We start from the raw sequence: 24989 nt of genomic DNA, 5'->3' as shown, positions 1-24989 counted from the left end.
AATGGACCTAGTTGGTCATCCCGCTACTACTTCCACTTTCTGAAGTAGAGCCATAAGATTATAGATGGAAAACAAAACAAAACAAAAACTGTTCATAGAACCTAAGCTCACTAAGCTTCCTACATGGTATGTTTAACCTGTTTGCATATTATTTCTAGCAAGTATACATGATTTATTTCATTACTGCACAAATCTATAAACCACATGGACAAAAAGCATGAATAGCTGCTTCTTTAATTTTCTTAACACTTGTTTTATTGCGGGAACATTTCTGAAAATGTTGGCAAGTCCAGAAACATTGACAGATTCCTTACATCTATGTATTCATTCCATTCTCCAAGCTTCAGTTTCTAATCTCATTTGTTTCATGGAATATAAATAGTTCAAGAAAAAATAAAAGAAAAATGCTTGTCATATGCCATCTCTGAGTTGCTCTTTTGGAACTGAATATTGTACAGATACCTTTTTGGAGTGCTATATGAAGTATTAAGTGCTTATAATTCATTCAAGCATAGATTTTATGATTTTATGAGCTAAATTTTCTGACTATTGGTCCATAATGTGGGCTTTAACTTCTTCAAGGATCCTATCTAGCATGCCATAGGCCAGTGTTTGTCATCAAGCTTTAGAAGAATCCTCCTGAGGTGCTTGTTACAAATTTAAGAGCCAGACACCAGAACTCCTGATTCAGATACCATGGATGATTCTGATATAGGTAGTCCAAAGATAAAACCAGAAGAAATAATCTGTTGGCTATTTCTTATTGTCCTATGATTCGCAAATAATTAACACTACATACTTCACTATATACTGCTTAAGTTAAATCAAAGTTCTGAAACAAAAGCTTATAGCACCATTATGAAAGAATTACAAATTTAAGGCGTTTCTGTGTTTACATTGGCGTATTTATCTCTTTTTATATAGAAAACTCTCTACTTCGATATATGAGTAATGAAAAAATTGCTCAAGAAGAATACATGTTTCAGAGAAACAGCAAAAAAGATACAGGGAAGAAGTCCAAAAAGAAGAGTGACAAGAGTAATAGCCCAACTCACTACTCATTGCTGCCTAGTCTGCAAATGGATGCATTGAGACAAGATATCATGGGCACACCTGTGCCAGAGGCCACACTATACCATGTAAGTGAAAATGTTTACAATTTTTGATATAGCTTTTATTGGGAAACAAATGACTCTTTTTGGTAAATTCCAGGTTATTTTTATTCTGCCAGATTTTCACAAGAGATCATAACTTTAGAGTGTATACCCTTAAAAATGAGGAATTATTGGTTTGTCCTTCAGTTCATATGTTCAGTAAGTTCATATGTTGTAGAAAGTTGTATTTTAATGAGATTCTATGCATAAAATGATGGAGAACTATGAATAATTAACAGACTAATGATCCATGTGCTAAAACACAGTGCATGGTTAGCTATAAATTCAACATTAAAGATAGAATGTTTAATATATTCATGCTTCTATTTAAAAATGAGCACCACTCTGTGCTAGTATAGATTGTAGTATTAGAGGTAAAAATGGGAAGACAAACATACCATTACATGGGGAGAATGATATGCTGAGAATCCCACTGTAAATTAATTGTTATAATAGGTGGGTACAGAAAGTATAGAAGTGACATAGGAAAAGGAAGACCTTACCTTTCAGGGGAATTGAGAACAGACTTGATAAGGGGGAGAATTTGAGGAAAGTGAAAGATGAGTAGCAGTATTTTAGTAGGAAGGTATATGGAGGTGTACTACAATTGTGTAAGAATATGGCATGTACCAGGGACTTCATGCGGCTCAGAATTGGTGGTTCATTAAAAATAGAGGGAAATTGTATGAGGAAAGGACAGTAGACCATAGAAAGGCTGGAGACATAGGCAGGAAATTTTATGATAAAATATTTAGACTCTTTCCTGCAGTAACAAAGAGTTATTGAAAAATTTTCAGCTAGGGACTTGCATGATCAGACTTAACAGTCGGATCTTTCTAATGCAAAGAGAATCAACCAAAAGGTTAAAGGCAGATCCATTAAGTCCAGCCCAGAAAGAGCATGACAAACTAGGACAGTGGCCATTTGGAAGCTGAGAATCTTGTTAGCCAGAACATTCACTTCAAAAATCAACCCATATTAGGCTATTTTGGAAAAAGGAAGTTTGTTTTACCAATAAAATTGTAGCTTCTACTTAGGAGCTTGGAAACAGATAACAAATTTTTAAGTAGTACTTTTAAAAACTGTACTTAATGCCCAAAGTATCAAAAAAGTTAATGTACCACTATTTTGAAGGTATATGAGATATGAAAGATTTATGTATACAAGATATGAAAGATTTAATAACTTGAGTTGTTTCTCTGAGTAAATGTCTTAAATCTTCTACTTATTTATTGTATAGCTCTGTCATAAAACTAGAGTAGAATTTTTTTCTTTGTTTGGGTTGGAGTGTCATTATTCTCTCCCTCCCTGCCTATTCTCCCATAACATACTTCCAAGCCTCTTCCTCTCTAAGAGACAAATGTCCCTATCAAAACCTGCTCCATTAAATGACCAACAAAGTAAATTATTATTTTTTCCACTGACATTTGAGGTGAATCTGAAGTCAGTACTCTTCAACTCATGTGAAGGGGGCCATTTTGTTATCATCACTAGTCAAAAAGGCCATTTGAAAACTGAGCTTCCTCCAGAACCTGGTGTTCCAGTCATAAGCAATAGTCTGAACAAAGTCTGAAAATGAGAGAAAGCTGGCTTATTCAAGAGGCAAATTAGTAGTGAAAGGTGAGGCTCAAGAGGAAACAAGAGGCTAATGGAATTCAGATTATATCATCTATTAAAGAATTTGGATTTATCTTAAGAAGAGTTGTGGGGGCAGGGATTTAGCTCAGTGGTTCTACCACCTGCCACGCAAGCACAAGGATCCAAGTTCGATCCCCAATACCAAAAAAAAACAATGTAAAAGAAGAGTTGTGAGCCGTTAAAGGCACATTGAAATATGCAGGCTGTTTCATTCTGTCCCATGCATATTCAAACAGGTATATACAGTACGGTGTGGGGAAGGAAAATGGAGAGATGAGTCTCACAGATATTGATTATTAAATTAAGAAAGACTAGAAAAGGTGAGCTGACCTCTGATAATCAAGAATATTATGAGTATTGCCTAGGACTGTGCACCTTTCCAAAGAGTATTATTTAGCAAGGTATATCAATAACCTGGTCTAGTAACTTTACTTCTAGAAGTTTATTTTAATAAATAAATCAGAGAGTTCACCTTTGCCTCCTACTTATATTAGGTGTCCAGAGTCTATAACATGGTATTTTCTCAGGTAGATACCTTTCCCAGCTAATTTGTGATGGGGGCAGGGGAAGATCAGCAACAAATAAGGAATGCTGTTAACCTGGGAGGGATAATCTTCCCTGTAACACTGATCCACCAGGTCCAGAGTAGAAGGCTAGGTACTTCCTCTGTTCTCAAGTTTAGAAGAAACAAAATAACTGTTAGCCCCCAAATTCACATTGGATGGCTGTAACCACTGTTCAAAATGAGAGGATTTTCATTGGAGTTTTATGGGACTCCTTTTATGTTCCCTTGAGGACTTCATCTTGTCACACTGTCACATATTATTACTTTCATGATCATCAAGGAAGTTTCAACATTTGTTATGACTTTTGAACCATACAAAAACCTTCCTATTTCCGAATAAAAAAGCTCAAACTCTGAAAGGTTAAATGACTTACCCAAAGCTGTGTTGTGAAAAAGTATAAGGACTAGAACCAAAATCACCCATTCCAGATCCTTCTCCACTCTACCATGGTGCTTTGGGTATGGTAGGCATTTCATATACAGAGAAGTTTTTACTTTTATTGAGTTAATTTTGAAAACAAATTGATTTGAAGAAACATGTACCCTCATACATTGTTGTTAATAACATATGAAGTACCTAGATAGATTTATGCCCAGATTTTTCTTTTGCTATGTATTACTATTTTTTAAGTTAGGCCAAACGTACAGACCTGTTGCTGTTACAGAACACACGCTAGTTATTCAACATGATCTATTGCTTGGACTACAAAATATTATAATTAAATTGCTAGAGCCTTGAAGGCAAAACATGTACTTAATGTATTTTTTATACTTTACAGGAAATGTTGGTTTTTATCTGTTTATATAACATATTTTAAAATGAAAAAATTTCCCTTATATTTTCCTGAAAATACACAGTCATTATCAATTATAATCCAGTGAACTTTATTATGAACTACTGATCCTCATTTTAATAATTCATATTTTGGATAACACAGTCATTTTTAATAGAATAAAATTTACGTGGAAAAGGATTATGAAGATTGAGTTTATAGGTTGCTGTCTCTACCTTAATACTAGCTCCATGTAGTCTAGGGATTTTGAGTTCCAATATAGAGAAAATTTATTATAAATTTCTTAGCAAGATCATATCAACATTAGATATTCTTAAAACACGAGGTGTGCATGTGTATGCATACATGCACACGCACGTGCAGTATTTCTTAATTCCTACTGGTCTGTTTTGGAAAGAAACCTAGTAAAAAGAAAATACAAAGCAAAGCAAATATTGTTGAGCTTCAGTGTTTGATTCATTTTTCTTAGCAATTATTGCAGAAATGTTTAGTGATAATAAAGATTTAGAATATATGGTGTTATAAAATATAAATTTTTAAAATTAATTCCACACATTTGTTTTTCTAGTTGATTTTCCTAAATTTATTTAAAAGGAAAGCATTCCCTGTGCTTTAGCCATCATGATTGTCCATCAGTTCTTGGCCACTTTTTCCCCTTTTGAGATGTTATTCTCTCTGTAGAGAATGCTTTCACACATTCTTTCCCCTGGCTGTCTAACTATAAAATCCCAGGAGGACTTTTCTGACCACTCTCCTCTGAACTAAATCACTCCCTCCTATTATGTTCTCTTTGCACACAGTACTTCTTTAAAACCTCTGTTGTGATTTGTAATTATATATTTATTTACGTGAATATCACCTTGGTGATTTTCTCTCTCCTATACATGGCAAGTCAGGCATGAGTAAGTACATATGGATAGGAACTTTTAGTGCTTTTCTCACTGTCTTCAGCCTGCAAAGAGAGCCTTTCTAAATGTCCTAGGCCAGCCTCACAAGGGCCAACAATATAAGGAGTTTAGCTCCTTCCCCACATGCTCCTTCATTCCAGCTCAGAGTTTCAGTTCCAGCTAGTTCTTGCTTTCTTCCTTCTGATATAACATTTTTCAAAAACTCGGAATTTCATTTTACCACTCAGATTTTCCTCTGAAAATATGGAAGTTGTTAGCTGCCAAAGCCCTCATATGACCTGAGAGCACAAGTAAAAAAGGCAGAAAGCAGTGTATGTATGTGTGAAATTAGAATGTATTAAGAACAAACTATATAAAGAATGAATTGTTCTGAATCTAATTTTAAATCTTGTAGGACTTTTTTTCTTAATATGATATGCAAATAACAACTTGCTCTCTCATTGCGGCTGCTAAACTAAATTCATATTCAAAGTAATCATTTTAAATCTATATGCTAGGATGCTAGAACAAGTAAAATTTGATTATGGATCCAGACAGCATGCAGGTATACTTTCATAAACTGAATAATGTGGCTTTAGGTGACTTATAAGAACAGTTTGAGTAGATATTCAAAAATCTGTATAATTCTTTTCATAACACTCTTACATATGTGTAGCTAGTCTTAGGTTTTTAGGATATAACTGCAAAATGTTTAGTTGTCATTTTATTTCTAATAAGCACTTTTAGCTATTCTAGTCAATTTGTGAGAGTTTTTTAATGGAAATAGGAGGGCAATGGAGAGATATTAAAGAGAATTTGTATTTTTTAATTTAACAAGTAAATATGAAGCAGACACCATTCTAAGCACTTTATAAATATTAACTCATTTAATCCTTATAACAACTCTATAAGAAAGGTGCCGATTTTATCCCCATGTTACAGATTAGGAAGCTGAGACATGTGGATTGTTACATGACAGAGATGAGATTTGAGCATTTGTAGTCTAGCTGTTATTCAGAACTGTATTACCCCTCAAAAACTAACATAACAGCAGAAAATTAACAGTTCTAGTGGTCCAATCATGTGTAAGGCCCAGCCTAATTTTTATGGAACATACAAAAATATAATAATAATAATACCACTTGACTACTACTAATTGCTCGCATTTACTGATTACTTACCAAGCTCCTATGCTAAGAACTTAGACATTAACTCATTGAATCCTCAAAATGACCCTATGAAATATCAAATTATTTGTATTTTGAAGAACTGAAAGGAACTGAAACACAGAAGTTACTTTACATATAACTAGAAAATAGAAGAATTGAGATGTGCATCCAAGCAGTCTAACTCCAGAATTCACATCTTTAGATGAACCATCTAAAGGGGAAGACAAGGCTATTATCACAAAGATGAAAAATCTCTAGCATATATATACTCGTAATTAAATTTATTTGCAGTTATATAATTTGGTTTATCTAAAAACTGCCTGATTTAGCTACATTGTTTCAGGTCAAAGTAACTAAAATAAGAAGGCAATTAATTTTAGTAGCAATAAAGTTATCTCTGAGCTAACAGTTGTTTATTACAATGAATTTCACTCCATTTTGGCTTTATTCACCCAGAAGATGGCCTTAGTACAATATGACATGTTTCTTATCAGCAAAGAGCATACAGACATGTTAGAAATCCATTCTGCATATTATTGTATTCATTTTTGCATCATTTTATAATTGATTCCTATGGATGACTAAATTATTTATAGAGTGTTAATACCAAATTCATACTAGCACTGGCAGAGTCTTTCATGGGAACAATTAGGACTGAAAAGCATTTCCCAGTAGGCCACTTCCCCAGATCAATGATTTTCAAGGTATGGGCCATGCTCAGCAAAGGACCCTAATGGCTTGCCCCGAAAATAATGGTCCTTTCTTGTGGACAAATACCACAGCACTTCACAGACTCTCACTTTCGCTTATGAATAGATACTGCTTTTATAAATTGAATAATCATAAAACTACATTAGAAATTTATTAAATATTTTAATTCAGTATTTTTCCAATAAGCCTGCTGACCATGCAACCCTGACAATGCGGTCATATTCTTATTGCATAAGCAAAGAATAAATGGTTCAGAATTCCATGGTTTTCAGGAGGTATATTATGTTTATATAATATCATCAGGCTTTTTAAAAGTTACCTGTGATTTTTAGTTGCTGTTCCTTTTCATTATAAGTTATCATTACATCTCATCCCTATCAATTTCATTTTGTTTTAGGTTGATTGCTTTGTTGTCTAATTAGTGACTCCTATTTACTCACAGTTTTCCAAAAATGATACTATAAATCCTCCATACCAAGATACCTCAAAGAAGTAGGACTGGAAGTCCCATTTGACCCCGCTATTCCCCTGCTGGGGATCTTCCCCAAAGAATTAAAAGAATCATACCACAGTGATATATGTGCGCCCATGTTCATAGCAGCACAGTTTGTAATAGCTAAAACTTGGAAACAGCCCAAATGCCCATCAACTGGAGACTGGATAAAGAAAATGTGGTGTTTTTATAAAATGGAGTACTACTCAGCCATAAAAAATGAGAAATTAGAGACATTTATAGTTATTAATTTATAGTTAATAATTAATATTATAGTTATAATATTATAGACATTTATAGTGGATGCACATTGAGGCGATACTCTTAAGTGAAATAAATAGGACACACATGTGTAAATACCGAATAGTTTCTCTGGTGTGAGAAACTGAAAGTGTAAATAAGGACTAAATGTATAATAGGTAATGTGAAATAGGAAGAAAAGAGGCAAAGGGGAAGGAAGTGGGAGGGCTAGGGGAAAGGATAGAAGGGAATGGGATTAATATGAGAAAATGGAAAAATAGGAACAAAATCTTTGTAAATAGGGAGGACTGGAGGGGTTGAAGGGAGGGCTGGGCAAGGGTGAAAAATAAGAACCAAGAGAGACTATGTAAAGGTGCAAATTTCCAATGATGAATGTCATTATATTGTATACCTAAAATGTACCAATGATTAGAATGAATAATCGATAATGTAAAATAGGAAGAAAAGGTCCAAAGGGGTAGGGGTAGTGGGAGGGGCAGGGGAAAGGAAAGAAGGGAAAGGAAAAATGATGAGAAATGGAAAAAATGGAAATAAAGTCTTTGTAAATAGGGAAGGGTGGAGGGGGTGAAGGGAGGGCTAGGAATGGGGAAAAAATAAGAACCAAGATGCATTATGTAAAGGTACAATTCCCAATGAGAAATGTAATTGTGTTGTGTACCTACAATGTACCAATAAAAGAACTTAATAAAAAAATAAATCCTCCATACCCAACAGTAAGTTTATATTAACTCTAGTGGCATCATCAGTTATTTTTCATAGGAAAGTGAGGACAGAGTGATAGATGGACTCAAGAGGGTGTGTTGATCTGTATTAAGCAGCCACAGTAAAAAACTGTTAAAGACTCACTGCCTTAGATATAGATAAATGTTTTTTTAAAAAAGAAAAGACATTTGGGCTTTACATATTTATCAATATGAAACTGTTTTGTTGAGTGCTCATCCATGAAGAAATCTGGGTGGAAAATTCACTTGCATTTTCTGATCCATTTATTCTGATAGTTCTTTTTGTTTGCATACATAGGAAGGTTTACTGTGTTTCCTTTTAAACAAATCGCCTATTTGCATCTCTCCCTCATTTTTTTTTATTTGCCACAAACTAATACACTTATAATTGAACTGGCTAAACTTAAAGATTAAAAATAGAAATACTCTTAGGGAGTTTAAAGATTCTCAAATACAAACTTTCTATTCAAGACAAGATGGAGTACACACATTCCACTTTCTTTTTCTACTACTAAAAAAAAAAAAACTTGAACGAAATACTTTAACTCACCTACCAGAAGAATCTAAAAGGTGGTAGAAAAGGCAGACAGGCTAGGGACTTCCCAGACCTGAAGAACAATCTAGTGGTGAATTCTCAGAATTTTTTCCCTTGTCTTCTACATAGCCTGGCTTGGTTGCTAGAAAAAGCCTGCAACTTAAAAAATTCAATGAGCACAGACAAAATATACCCCCAAGAAAAGCTTTCTCTCTTTAACCAATGGGTCAGGTAAAGGGTAGTCCAACAGGGCAGAAACCTTTCAACAATAACTGCGTGTTCTCAAGGCAAAACCCATGAAACAAGTCATGCTTCTTGTATTCTACACAATAAGCATAGAAGGATCCTTCACTGAGAAGACATGATAATCTTCAATGTGTATGCACCACCAGACAACAGAGATTCAAGATATTGGAAATCAAATCCAACAGAACTGGAAGGAGAAATTGACAGATCTACAGTTATGGTTAGAAACATTAGCATCCTCCTCTCAGTAATTGATAGAATCACTAAACAAAATGTCAGCAAGGATACAGATTAACAGTGGTGGCAAACCTACAGCAAGAGGTGCAATAGCGGGCTGTTCATTATCATTGAAAGCTCTAAAAGGTTTCCCAACACTGGAATTACTGAATGATTATCCACCAATAGTACCTAACTGATACCCAACAGAGCACATAATCTTATCAAGCATGTATGGAACGTTTGTCAGAATAGACTATATCTTCTTGTGTCCTAAAACAAAATTCTATTAAAATAAATGAAAAAATACAAAGTATGCTCTCTGATAAGGGAAAGCAACTAAAAATCAATAACCAAAGATAACCATTTGGAAATTAACACACTTCTAAATGATCCTTACATAAAAAAGGAGTCTCAAGGAAAATTAAACAATGAAAACACAATATATGCTTAGGGGAAATTTTATAGCACTAATACTTATATCAGAAAAGGAGAAAGTGTCAGTAATCTCATATCCTACCTCAAGAAGGCCCAAGCGGGGGAGGGGGGGGATGAATAAGAGCATAATCAATAAAACTGAACACAGAAAAACAGAGAAAGTCAAATCAATAGCTGTGGAATTTTTTGGAAAATAATTATGAACCTCTAACAAGATTGATAAAGGAGAAAAAAGACTCAAATTACCAATATCAGGAATTAAAAATAAGTTATCACTATAAACCTTACTGACATAAAAAGAGCAATAGGAAGTACTCAGTTTAGATGAAATGAGCCAATTTCTCAAATACCACAAGCTAGCAAAACTCACCCATGATGAATTATATAATTTGAATAGTTCTCTGTCTATTAAATAAATGTAATTAAACATTAAAATACTTGTAAAAAATATTAAAATAAGATCCAAACTCATAGTACTAATTCTTTCATATTGGTTGGCTATAGGATGAACCATTTTTCCTCTTATTATTATGTTCTGTGGTGCTTTTAAAGTATTGGAAACCTGTAAAAGGTTAGGCTTAAATTCCTGAAGAGATTAATTCATTAGTTTTATTAATTTTGAAAACGTTGCTTAACTGTTTAGAATTTTGTGCTTGATCTATTTTTCAATTCTTAAAATTTGAGTGTTAATGCACTAATAACACTCACTCTTGAGAAAGAATTCTTTTCACACCATACAAAACAGATTATTAATAAACTGAAGCTAGTCTTTTCAATTTCATGTTTGAATAAATGTGGGTCTCATTCTGCTTGTTCCTGATTAATGACTTCCAGGAAACAAACACAAAACCTGTTTTAATTAGTGAAGCACCCTGCAAAATAGGACACAGAAGAATTGAATTAGGAAATTATTAAGTTTAACTTTATTAAATTTAAATGTTATTGTAAATTCTCTGTTGCCTTCAGAAAGAAAAATAAAACATAAGTTCCAATGGCTAGCCCTTGGCATGGTTGCTAAGGTCAGTAATTACAAACTTATTTGGGGACACATTTATCTTTAATAGCTTTGATCATAGAGTATTTAAAAGGCCTATTTTATAGGCTTTTGTCTCTTAGCTTTATAGCTCCCAAAAACTTGCTCAAATTTCTTAGAAAATTGGCCTTTATTTTCTCCCACAATCACTATACTCACCTTATGTCACCACCATAACTCATTTAATAAAGCATCTCAAGTTTAATAAAACTCTCTGTAAAATTATCTTGCCCCTAGAATTCTTTAAAGTCTATTCTGATGGAGGGTCCATAATCTGTACCAAAATCTGTTCTTCATTTAACTCTTAAGTATAGTATCCATTTGATGATTTCAGCACCTTCTAATTCTACAGAACTATAGGTATGACTTGCTATAAATGCCCAAATCTTATCCAAAGCTTCCTCTTATTAAACTACATTAACAAACTAATTAAGGCATAATTATTGATACTCTTATATTCTATTGTATGAAGATAAATTTTCTAAAAATATTTCACACCATTTGCAGCCTTTACATACTTTTTGTTGGCTTTGACGCTAACAGCAATTGGCAGTGAGCCAAAGTTCATAATTTCAACCTAAAATCTCAGTTCAAATGATATTCCTAAATTTGTATCAGGGTAGGCCAGGAATAGGATCCCAAAAAACTTCATTCCAAAACAATCTGAAATGGTGAAAAATAGATCAATATTTCAATCTCTATTATTTATATGCAACTGATTTTAGATTAATGTAAATGTCCTTATCATAGTAAACATGAAAAGAACTTGTCTTCCTATGGCTTCTTTTACTCTCTCACCTAGAGTCATTTCTTAACCTTAGTTTCTCATCAGTAAAAAGATCATAATATTCCCTTCACTCTTTCTTTTCAGAATTTAAGCAGATATTGTCTTTCTTTTGCTGTGCTGGGCACGTTGTCAGTATTCTTAACTCCATATAGGAAAAATGTCACTCATTTGCATGTTAGGGAATGATATTCGGACATGTAAATCAGGAAGCCTGTGAGGACTGAAAAATTGTACATTCCCTTTGAACTTTAATAAGCGTATCAGTTAAGGGTCAATCAGAGAAGTAGAATCACTAAGTGGCATGGAAAAAGGACTAGATCTTACTCAGTTGAGGAGCTGGTAAAGGCACTTCAGTAGAGCCAGTGGTTGGAAGGAAAATCTGGACATGGGCAAACTAGAACCCATAAGCACAAACTGGAACACTGTCTCTGACGTCAATGAGACGGATATTCTTTGACGTGGAGAGTCACAGGTTCTTTGTTCAGTAGTCGTCAGAGGAGGTGAAGGAAGAGATATGATCAGAGCTGGAAGAGTTATAGAACTTCCTTCTGACCATACTAGCAAGGTGAGCCAGCTGAAAAATGATGATGTGCGTGAACTGCAGCAGTGACTGACACCCAGAGCTGAACTTCAGAGCATAAGGGCTGCTGCTTCATTTGTATGCTCTGAATTGACACAAATTGCCAAACCTAGCTTAGAGCCATACAGAGGAGAGAATTTTGAGAGACAGTTCCTTCCAGCTTAGCTAAGTTGCAGTAGAAAACTACCACACTGAGGATCCCTTCTCTGTGGTCCTACCAGGTAAGTTTGGCTTTGAAAATTTCTCTACCCACAGTGTAAGGTTCAGTGGTAAAATAAAAAGTCTGTTCTATTATTTTAAAATTCTATTTTATTATTCTATTCTGAGTAGACTCAAAAGTGTAGCCTACCTCAATAAGGGTATCATTCTTGCAAACCTAATTTAATCTTCTAAAGCATACATTGGAAAATATTACTTCAAATTGCATTTTCTTTATCTTCAGTTAAAAGATGATTAATACAAATAATAATTAGGATAACATGTAGTTTACTTGAAGAGTTTTCTACTTAATGCATACACAATTCTTTATAGAATTTTTCATACTCTGAGGGAAAGTAGCAGAAGACTATATACCTAGATCATGTTTAGTCAATTGTTGAATCTTCTTCATTTAACTGCATTTTAGCATCGTGTCCTCAATTTTTGCCATATGACTATTACAAAAAACAACTATATGGTATCCACTTCTTCATTTGATATAAAATATTTTTGGAAATTTTCAATTGTTTGTATTCTCCATATGTTTTTTTATAATGGAGGAAGGGAGTCAATATATACAAAGTAACTGAAACAGTGTCTATGCCACTATGGAAGTGCACAAGTAAAGCCTCTTTGCTCCAGCCATATTACCTGACTGTCCTCACCAGTGGGCTAAGGACAAGCAAAATGTCATCTAGGTGCATTTGGAGCAGACAGTTCTAAACAAGTAACAGCAAACATTAGGCCTTGTAGAAATCTAATTTTATTCATCTCTGAGTTTGTACAAGTTGCTTTCTTTCTCCTACTTAGTTTTCTAATTTACAAGATGAGCATATCACTGCCAAGAGGACTATGGAAAGTGCCATCTTAATTGACAACACAATGATGATTTGATTCTTTCTGCAAACACCAAAGTTTAAAAAAAAATTCTTCCAATCAAGCTTTCTCCATTCTGTTAGAAAAAACTAGTTTTGCTTTTGTAGTCTTAAAAATCATGTCTTATATGGTTTGGAATTGCAGGGAAAGAAGAGTATGACATTTATCTCTCAATTATTTTATTATGAAATGAATTGTATATAGTGACTTTTAAAGCCTTTTAAACTCAACTCTTACTGTCCATATCTGGTACTGTCTCTGAAAAATGTTTCTATTAAGAAAAAATTATCTGTATTAATTAAACTGTACCAAAACTGGAAGATATGGACACATTTGAAGTAGTTATTCTTGGAGAGCTTATTGGCTATATAAACCAGATATCTCAGAATAAGAGTTTGATGTAAACATACTCTTAGCCATAAAGATTTTTCAGTAAATGCTAGCAGTCTAGGAAGAAAGTCAACTAGCACAACAAGAATTCCATGATGAGAAAATATGTGCATTACTATCGGAGAAACAAAACTGAAGGTAATGAGGAAAAGCTGTTTGACTTCAGATTATTTTCCAAATAAAATAGTTAAGTCAATAGCCAGAAAAGTTTTTCAGTAATTATGATTCAGTCACATCATTGCTGACAAAAATCATCATACCATAATAGTGGCTTCATTTGAGATTCTTAGGTTTTATGCTTACTCTGTTAGAAGTGAGTCTTTTTATATTATTTATTTCTCTCATTTACATATAATTTATTTCCTTTAATTTATTAACCTGCAGGTAGCAAATCTGTTTCTTTTCATTTTTTCTGATAATGAACATTTATCAAAAAGACTGACAAGCCTATCCTAATTTCTGTGACACCCAAATGTCAACAGTTTCTGTCAGACAGCAGTATCAGGAGCAGTAGCTGCCCTCATTCAGCTTTGCACCTATTAAAAACTTTCTGTCTCTTTCTCAAGTGCAAAATCTATGTAAATTGTACACATCAATCAGACACCCCAAAACAGCTATACCTAATATAGCTGGTTCATAAGTTACTTCCATATATGGTGGAGTTTAAACATTAAGTGCTTTTGGGAGAATAATCTAGCATTCAGTATTAAAACTGACAGTGACTACGGGCACACACAATCCCTAAAACATCAATAATTAGATTTCCATTGGTGATTAATTATCCAGTTTTTCCTTTTTTTTTTTTTTTTTTTTTTTGGTACTGGGGATCGAACTCGGGTCCTTGAGCTTGAGAGGCAGGCAGCAGAACCACTGAGCTGAATCCCTGGCCCTCCATTTCTTTTTAATAATGAGTATCATGTAAAGTTAGTGCTCTGTGAGATATTCTAAAATCATCTGGTTCAAATTCCTGATATTTGTTGGAATTTTTTTTTTTTTTTGGTATCGGGAATTGAACTCAGGGCCTCTTGCTTGCGAGGCAGACACTGCACCACTGAGCTATGTTTTGTAAATATGTACTGGTGGAGGGGTGGAAGAGAAGGAAAGGGGAATGGGGGAAAAGAAGGAAAAAAAAGAATTAGGTCATTAAAAGGGAGAAAAAAAGCAAATCCCTGATCTTGCAGATGAGGAAATTGGGGTCAAGAGTAGTTCTTGTGACTTGATCACTGTCACAGAACTAGAATATGGTCTAAATTGTGGAGAATTAGAAGTCACATCTCCTGATTCCTACCTTAGTATTGCTCAGCTGGTGTTGCACATTGTATTTTTAATGAAAAATGATGATTCTAAATGTTATCTCTTCAGCTAGTGTGTTTACAATAGAGTCAAGGGGCCACAGGTAAGTGTGGAAGGAGGGAAACAAGATAGGATCTGGTTAATTCAAATGAAAGATGAGAATGGCTTAAACATGTAAGCTAAAGTAGAAGTGGTGTGAAAGGATTAGACTCTGGATATGTTTTGAAGGTAAGAAGACAGGATTATTGACGGATTAAAAAATAGATGTCATAACTCATAACTCGTATCCTATACCTCAGTGTCCCACATAAGTGCTCAGTAAACTATTTGATTCATGCTTTCAGATACTGTACTGGGAACTGAATATAGACTGATGACCAAAGCAGATGGTTTTTACCTTCTTAGAAACTAATACAGTGGGGAAAATTCACACCGTGGGAAAGTGGACCAAGTACAGTAATCTCAAGGCATTCCTTAGTAGTCAAGAGTGTACTGTGTGAAAAATTGCAGAGTAGTGAATCAGCTGAAAAAGATTCCTCCAGTGTAAAGACTTAGTGGAAAAGTGGGCTTGCCTCATTTGGTTTCATGATTTCCTCATCAGTACTAACAGATTTTTAATTGCATTGAGTTCAGTTAATCCTTTTAAAAGGTTTGGAGTAAGATGTGATTATAGTCCCATCCTTGTCTACTTCAGCTGAGCCAAGATCATAGCTTTGTCTATCTTAATTTCTAACATTTCCTAACATACAGATATTATAAATGGCTGCCAGAATAACCCTGTAAATCTTTTCTAACCAACAGAGCAATATAACTTTCCAATTAAAATAAAATTGATAAAGCATGTAAAAGGTTGATAAGATGTGACTGGTTTCAGTTATCTCTATTAATATAAAAGTGTTATCCTTCCTGATATCTTTCTGCTTTGGAGAATTCTTTCTTTCCACATAGTGTGTACTTACATCATATATCATGGAATATTTTCATCAGTGATGTCTCATATCAGAAGCATTATTTTCTTATCTCACACATTGTTACTTGACTTCAGAATACTTACTCGGGAGGCAGTGGTGTATGTAGAGTTCAGAGCACAGGTTTTGGAGTTAACAGACCTAGATTTGAATTCTGATTCTTCCCCTACTTGTGTGTTCCTGAGCAAGTTGTTTATACATTCTATGTCTCAGTTTTCTTTTCCTTAAAAATAAAAAGGTTAATGACAATTACATCGCAGATTTATTGCAAGAATTAAAACTAATAACATAAAGTGTTAATACTGTGCTTGACTCGTAAGTCCTCAGTAAATGATAATCATTATGATCTAAAAATGACAGTTCTTATTATCCAAAGGTAGTGATTCTTGTAAGCCTTCCAAAATATTCACCAATTAATCACTCTTCCTACCTTGACATTACAAAGAGGACTCACATAAGATGAGACTCTGCATAAAATTAAATCACCTCTTCCTACAAAGCTGATATACATGATGATCTTTTGATAAAATATTGACTCTTTCTAGCCTCAATAGTTTGACCTTCTCTAGATTCTTCCCAATTACTGCCATTTTATTATCTGACTGCTCATTGATCAGTTTATATTTTTAAAGCATAGTTCTTTTTGAGTGTGGAGCCATTTTTTATAGTTGCTAGTGCATTTTCATTGAATAAAATTTAGGTCAACTTTACTGACAGAATCCAAAGCTACCTCAACCCAATGTACTAAAAAGCCTAGTGTATATGCAATGCTACGTCTTCACCCCTCTCTGCTCCAGTGTTTTCTTTTATGTAGCAGATGAGAAAGGCCACCACCAAAAACAGAAAACTTGTTAGGTTTTAAGCTGTAATTTCTTTTTTTTTTTAATTCTTTTATTGGTACATTGTAGGTATACAACACAATTACATTTCTCATTGGGAATTGTACCTTTAAATAATGCATCTTGGTTCTTATTTTTTCCCCATTCCTAACCCTCCCTTCACGTCCTCCACCCTTCCCTATTTACAAAGACTTTATTTCCATTTTTTCCATTTCTCATCATTTTTCCTTTCCCTTCTTTCCTTTCCCCTGCCCCTCCCACTACCCCTACCCCTTTGGACCTTTTCTTCCTATTTTACATTATCAATTATTCATTTTACTCATCGCTACATTTTAGGTATACAATATAATGACATTCATCATTGGAAGTTTGCAACTTTACATTATCTCTCTTGGTTCTTATTTTTCACCCTTGCCCAGCCCTCCCTTCAACCCCTCCAGTCCTCCCTATTTACAAAGATTTTGTTCCTATTTTTCCATTTTCTCATATTAATCCCATTCCCTTCTATCCTTTCCCCTAGCCCTCCCACTTCCTTCCCCTTTGCCCCTTTTCTTCCTATTTCACATTACCTATTATACATTTAGTCCTTATTTACACTTTCAGTTTCTCATGCCAGAAAAACTATTCGGTATTTATATATGTGTGTCCTATTTATTTCACTTAAGAGTATCGCCTCAATGTGCATCCACTTAACTATAAATGTCTCTAATTTCTCATTTTTTATGGCTGAGTAGTACTCCATTTTATAAAAACACCACATTTTCTTTACCCAGTCTCCAGTTGATGGGCATTTGGGCTGTTTCCAAGTTTTAGCTATTACAAACTGTGCTGCTATGAACATGGGTGCACATATATCACTGTGGTATGATACTTTTAATTCTTTGGGGAAGATCCCCAGCAGGGGAATAGCGGGGTCAAATGGGACTTCCAGTCCTAGTTCTTTGAGGTATCTCCATACTGATTTCCACAGTGCTCGCACCAGTCTACACTCCCACCAGCAGTGGAGCAGGGTTCCTCTTTCCCCACAGCCCCGCCAGCATTTGTTATTGGTTGATTTCATGATAGCAGCCATTCTTTCTGGAGTGAAGTGGAATCACAGCTTTGTTTTCATTTGCATCTCTCGAATGACCAGTGATGTTGAACATTTTTTCATGTATTTATTTGCTATTTCTACTTCTTTATCTGAGAAATTTCTGTTCATTTCACATGCCCATTTTTGGGCTGGGTCTTTAAATTTGGGATCTTTTTAAGTTCTTTATAGATTCAAAATAGTAGGCCTTTGTCTGAGGAAGAGCAGGTGAAGATTTTTTCCCTCATTGTGTGTTGTCTCTTCACACTGCTGGTGGTTTCTCCTGCTGCGCAGAAGCCTTTTAATAAGAAGAGATCCCACTTGTTGATTGTTTGTGCTAGTTCATGGGCAACTGAGGTTTTGTTCATAAAATCTTTTCCTACACTGATGTCTTCAAGGGTTCCGCCTAACCTCTGTTCCAACTGGTTCAGAGTTTCTATTTTAATATTTAGATCTTTAATCCACTTTGATTTTAGTTTAGTGCATGGTGAGACATAAAGGTCTAGTTTTCATCTTTGGCAATTGAAGCCCAATTTTTCCAGCACCATTTATTAAAGAGGCTATCTTTCCTCCACTGAGGGTGTTTGGCTCCTTTATCGAAGATGAGATGGCTGAATGTGTCTGGCATTGTTTCTGCATCTTCTAATCTGTTCCAATGGTCCTCAGGTCTGTTTCTTTGCCAGTACCATGCTGTTTTTATCACAGTAGCTTTGTAGTAGAGTTGCAGGTTGGGGATTTTGATACTCCCTGCCATGTCTCTGTTACCTAGAATTGCTTTTGCTATTCTAGGTCTCTTCTTGTTCCAAATGAATTTTTGGATTGTTTTCTCAAGGTCTATGAAGTATGCTGCTGGGATCTCAATTGGAATTGCATGAAATCTATACAGCAGTTTTGGAAGTATGGCCATTTTCACTATATTAATCCTTCCTACCCAGGAGCAGGGGATGTCTGTCCATTTTCTGATATCATCTTCAATCTCTCTTTTCAGAATGCCATAGTTTTCAGAGAAGAGGTCTTTGATTTCTTTCGTTAGGTTGATTCCTAGGTATTTCAGTTTTTGGATGCTATTGTGAAAGGAATTATTTGCCCTATTTCTCTCTCAGTGAGTCTGTCATTTGTGTAGAGGAAAAGCTGTTGATTTTTGTGTGTTGACCTTGTAACCAGCTACCTGACTGAATTTGGTTATTAAGTCTAGAAGACTTTTGGTGGAGTTCTTGGGGTCTTCTATATAGAGTATCATGTCATCTGCAAATAATGACAGTTTGATTTCTTCATTTCCTAACTTTATTCCTTTAATTTCTTTCTCTTGTCTAATTGCCGTGGCTAATGTTTCCAGAACTATACTGAACAAGAGTGGTGATAGTGGACATCCTTGTCTTGTTTCTGATTTTAGTGTGAAGGATTTCAGTTTTTGACCATTTAGTATGATGTTGGCTATTGATTTTTCATAGATGGCTTCTATCAGTTTGAGGTAGAGACCATCTATTCCAATTTCTTGTAGGGTTTTTATCATAAATCCATGTTGGATTTTGTCAAATGCTTTTTCTGTCTCTATGGAGATAATCATATGGTTTTTGTCCTTGGATCTATTGATATAGTGTATAACATTGATATTGAACCATCCCTGCATCCCTGGCATGAATCCCACTTGATCAGGGTGTATGATCTTCTTGATGATCTTCTGCATTCTGTTTGCCAGTATCTTATTAAGGAGTTTTGCATCTATGTTCACTAGTGAGATTGGCCTACAGTTCTCTTTTTCGGTTGGGTCTTTCTCTGCTTTGGGGATCAAGGTAATGCTTGCTTGCAGAAATGAATTTGGGAGTATTGCTTCCCTTTCAATTTCATTGAAGAGTTTAAACAGTAGTGGCAGCAGTTCCTCTCTAAATGTCTTGTAGACTTCAGCAGTGAAGCCATCAGGGCCCGGGCTTTTCTTAGTTGATAAGTTTTTAATTACATTTTCAATTTCATTGGTTGATATTGGGTTGTTCAGAATTTTTAGGGCTTCTTCATTCAACTTTGATAATTCATATGTATCTAGGAATCTATCCATTTCTTCTTTGTTGTCCATCTTATTGGTGTATAGGTTCTGGAAGTAGGTATTGATGATCCTCTGGATTTCTGCTGGGTCTGTTGTCATTTCACCCTTTTCATTCCTAATTTCATGGATTTGGGCCTTTTCTTTCCTTTTTCTGACAAGGTTGGCTAAGGGTTTGTCAATTTTGTTGATTCTTTCGAAGAACCAACTCTTGGCTACATTGTTTTTTTGTATCATTCTCTTAGTCTCCATTGCATTGATTTCTCCTCTCATCTTTATAATTTCCTCCCTTGTATGAGCTTTGGGGTTGTCCTGCTCTTCTTTTTCAAGAAGCTTGAGGTTCAGCATCAGGTTGTTTAATTGGGCTCATTCTGTTTTCCTAATATGCGTATTCACTGCTATGAATTTCCCTCATAAGACTGCTTTCATTGTGTCCCACAGATTCCGATATGTTGTATTGTCATTGTCATTTAATTGAAGGAACTTTCTGATTTCTTCTTTAATTTCCTCTGTGACCCATTGGTTATTCAGAAGTGTGTTGTTCAATTTCCATGTGTTTATGAAATTTTTTGAGTTTCTTTTGCTATGGATCTCCAATTTCATCGCACTATGGTCTGATAATATACAGGGTATAACTTCAGTTCTTTTGCACTTACTTAAACATGTTCTATGTGTGAGTATGTGGTCTATTTTGGAGAATGACCCATGTGCAGCTGAGGAGAATGAGTATTCTGATTTTGTGGGGTGGAAGACTCTGTAAACATCTGTTAAGTTCATTTGTTCAAGAGTTTGATTGAGTTGCAGTATTTCATTACTTATTTTTAGTCTAGTTGATCTATGTATTTGTGACAGTGAGGTGTTGAGGTCCCCCACTACAATTGTATTAGTGCATATATGACTTTTCATGTCCGTTATTATTTGTTTTATATAGTTGGGTGCACTAGTGTTTGGTGCATAGATATTTATGATTGTCATCTCTTCCTCTTGGATTCTTCCCTTTACAAGGATGTAGGGTCCTTCTTCGTCTCTCTTAATCAGTGTTGGTTTGAAATCTACTTGATCTCCAAAGAGAATAGCTACTCCTGCTTTTTGGGGGGTTCCTGTCACATGAAGTATTGTTTTTCACCCTTTAACTTTCAGTCTATGAGTTTCCTTTTGAATTAAGTGTGTTTCTTGTATGCCGCATATTGTTGGATTTTGCTTCTTGACCCATTCTGCCAGTCTATTTCTTTTGATTGGTGAATTGAGACCATTAACATTGATGGTTATAACTGAAATGTATTGACTTGTCATTGCCATGACTTTTTCTTTTTGTTGGGTTCTCCCCCTTTCCATTTAATTTCTTGTCTTGCCAGATGGGTTCATTCTGCTTTGCTTCCTGGGGTTGTGATCCTCAATGTCTGTTCCTAGGCTATTGTGTAAAATTCTTTGGAGTGCTGGTTTGGTATTCACGAAGTTTCTAAGGTGCTCTTTGTCATGAAAGTATCTTATTTCTCCATCCATTTTGAAAGATAGTTTTGCAGGGTACATCAATCTGGGTTGGAGGCTGTTTTCTTTTAGGGCTTGAAATATGTCACTCCAAGCTCTTCTTGCCTTGATGGTTTGTGTTGAGAAGTCTGCTGTGATTCTGATGGGCTTTCCTTTGTATGTGATTTGTTTCTTTTCTCTAACTGCTTGTAGAACTTTGTTCTTCTGTTGAGTTTCTGGAATCTTAACAATTATATGCCTATGTGTAGATTTTTTTTTGGTCAAAAAAAGATTTTTTTTTGGTCAAAGCTATTTGGAGTCCTATATGTCTCACTTATCTGTATGTCTAGCTCTTTTCCCCTGCTTGGGAAGTTTTCTGCCATTATTTCTGTGAAGAGATGTTTTATGTCATCTGCACTCTCTCCTCTTTCTTCATTAACTCCAATCAGTCTTATGTTGTTCTTGTTTGCATCATCTAGCAGCTGCTGGATTGATTTCTCATGTTCTCTTATAATTTTGAAGCAATTTTTCTTTTCCTGCACACTAATTGCAGTCTTATCTTCTATATCTGAAATTCTGTCCTCACATTGGCTCATTCTGCTTTGTAGACTTTCAGTGGAGTTTTTCATGTCCTGGAAATCTATTTGCATCTGTTTTATGGATCCCATTTGTTTCCTATGTTGGGATTCCATCATGTACCTGATCTCCTCTCTAGATTTATTAATCATGTCTTGCACTAGGGGCACAATTTCTCCTGTTATCTGAGAAATTATTTCTGATTTCATTTTTTCGAGATCCCCTTTTGTTGCCAGTTCAGTGGGTCCAGGTGGTTGAGTATCAGAGTGTTCCATCTCATTTCCCTTTGGGGTTGCTGTAGTTCATCTGGAAGTCTGGTTTTGAGACTTATTTATGTGTTTTCTCATTTCAACTGGGGCGAGGGGCTGTTAGCACCTGCACGGATTATCTCCTCTGAGCTGGGAGAGGTGGGACAAGGGCTGGGAGCAACGGTAGGGATGGTGGCCCTAAAGCCCTTTCCTCTGGGCTGGGAGCAGCAGGAGGGATGGTGGCTGGGAAGCTCCTTCCTCTGGACCAGGAGCAGCAGGACAGAAGGTGGCCCAAAAGCCCTTTCCTCTGGGCTGGGAGCAGCGGGAGGGATGGTGACTGGGAAGCCCCTTCCTCTGGACCAGGAGCAGTGGGAAGGTGGCTCAGAAGCCCCTACGTCTGGGCTGGGAGCAGCAGGACTCAGTACCATGGTCTGGTGGTCTGGTGTTCTCTGCGTCTTTGTAGTGTGGTACCAGTTGGCTGCCTGTCTGCAGTGGGGTGATTCGGTGTCTTCTGCATGATTCGGGACCTCAGTAGGGCGTGGGCAGACCTGCCTGTCTGCAGCGGGGTGATTCGGCATCTTCCGCGCGACTCAGGACCTCGGTAGGGCGTGCCTCTAAGCTGTAATTTCTTATGAATTAAAGTTTTGTGATTTAATATTTAGTCCCACTGGTATCTTACCAAATGTGGTCATGTTTAAACTTTCTTCTGCTGGCATACAATAATTAGACAGAGAAAATATTTTTCTTTGTAAAATATTTAAAATATAAAAATCCTTTTTGTTTATTTAAAAAATTAAGGCTGTGCAATTAGAAAAGAGAAAGAAATAAAAGGAATAAAGATAGGAAAGGAAGAAGTTAACCTGTCATTATTTGCTGATGATATGATACTTTACATAGAAGACCCAAAAAACTCGGCCAAAAGACTTCTAGACCTAATTGACAGATTCAGTAGAGTAGCTAGATATAAGGTCAACACTCAAAAAAACAATAGCCTTCTTATACACGAATAGCAGACTCACTGAGAGAGAAATTCATGAAACAGTTCCTTTTACAATAGCATCCCAAAAAGTGAAATATCTAGGAATCAACTTCACAAAGGAAGCAAAAGACCACTACACTGAAAACTACAGCACTCTTAAAAAGGAGATTGAGGAGGATATAAGAAAATGGAAAGACATCCCTTGCACCTGGGTAGGAAGAACCAATATAGTGAAAATGGCCATACTTCCAAAACTGCTCTATAGATTCAATGCAATGCCAATTGAAATTCCAACAGTATACTTCACAGAACTAGAGAAAACAATCCAAAAACTCATTTGGAACCAGAAGAGACCTAGAATAGCAAAAGCAATTCTAGGCAACAGAGACAGGGCAGGGGGTATCACAATCCCCAGCTTGAAACTATACTACAAAGCTACTGTGATAAAAACAGCTAGGTACTGGCAAAGAAGCAGACCCGAGGATCAGTGGAAGAGATTAGAAGATGCAGAAACAACTCCAGACATACTCAGCCACCTCATCTTTGACAAAGGAGACAACCACCCTCATTGGAGGAAAGATAGCCATCATTTAATAAATGGTGTTGTAAAAACTGGATTTCAGCCTGCCAAAGTTTAAAACTAGACCCATACCTATCACCATGCACTAAACTAAGATCAAAGTGGATTAAAGATCTAAATATTAAGACAGAAACACTAAACTTGCTGGAAGATAAATTAGGTAGAACTCTTGAAGACATTGGCATAGGAAAATACTTTATGAACAAAACCTCAGTAGCACAGGAACTAGCACAAAGAATCAACAACTGGGATCTCATCTTATTAAAAAGCTTCTGCACTGCAAGAGAAACCACCAGTAGAGCTAAGAGACGACCTACAATCTGGGAAAACTTTAGGAGCTGTACCTCAGACAAAGGTCTACTATCTAGAATATATAATGAATTGAAAACAAACAGACCCCCAAAATTCAAAGACCCAATTCAAAAATGGGCGTCTGAAATGAACAGACATTTCTCCAAGAAATAAAAGCAGCCAATAAACATATGAAAAAATGTTCAACATCACTGGTCATTGGAGAGATGCAGATGAAAACAACACTGAGATTCCACCTCACCCCAGAAAGAATGATTGCTATCAAGAAATCAATCAATAACAAATGTTGGTGGGGTTGTGGGGAGAAAGGAACCCTTCTCCCTTTTTGTTGGAAGTGCAGACTGGTGCAACCACTGTGGAAATCAGGATGGAGATACCTCAAAGAACTAGGGCTAGAGGTCCCATTTGACCCAGCTATTCCCCTGCTGCGTATCTTCCCCAAAGAATTAAAAGAATCATACTACAGTGATATATGTGCACCCATGTTTATAGCAGCACAGCTTGTAATAGTTAAAGCTTGGAAACAGCCCAAATGTCCATCAACTGGAAACTGGATAAAGAAGATGTGGTTTTTTTATAAAATGGAGTACTACTCAGCCATAAAGAACGAAAGACCAGAGTCATTTATAGCTAAATGGATGCATATTGAGGCCATACTCATAAGTGAAATAAATAGGACACATATGTGTAAATACCGAATAGTTTCTCTAGTGTGAGAAACTGAAAGTGTAAATAAGGATTAAAATGATTAAACTCAATAATTGATAATTTAAAAAAATTAAGGCTGTGGACACAGCTGTCATTTTTCCCAAGTGTTTCAAATTGGTAAGCACCTTCTTTTCTTATTTAGAAGAAACAAGCTATTGATTTGGCTAGTCACAAAGAAATCTTGGAACTTTGCAGAAAATTACAGTAAGAGAAAGTTGC

The 24989-nt window shown here is 35.6% G+C and overlaps 1 protein-coding gene across 12 annotated transcripts in view; it reads left to right on the top strand.

Annotated features, from left to right (window-relative positions):
- The window catches only part of Cnksr2 (connector enhancer of kinase suppressor of Ras 2), a 272194-nt gene that overhangs the window by 184085 nt on the left and 63120 nt on the right, over nucleotides 1–24989 (top strand). For all 12 annotated transcript variants that reach the window (XM_021245320.2, XM_004866183.3, XM_021245322.2 and 9 more), the window contains one exon: nucleotides 925–1139. In XM_021245320.2, the coding sequence (XP_021100979.1) occupies nucleotides 925–1139 (215 nt within the window). The remainder of the gene's footprint in view (nucleotides 1–924; nucleotides 1140–24989) is intronic.

The sequence above is a fragment of the Heterocephalus glaber genome, unplaced genomic scaffold (genome assembly GCF_053883595.1).
Source record: "Heterocephalus glaber isolate CG9 unplaced genomic scaffold, H.glaber_assembly_v1.0 deba00001594, whole genome shotgun sequence".
Taxonomy (NCBI): domain Eukaryota; kingdom Metazoa; phylum Chordata; class Mammalia; order Rodentia; family Bathyergidae; genus Heterocephalus; species Heterocephalus glaber.
This window is presented reverse-complemented; position numbering and strand designations above follow the sequence as displayed.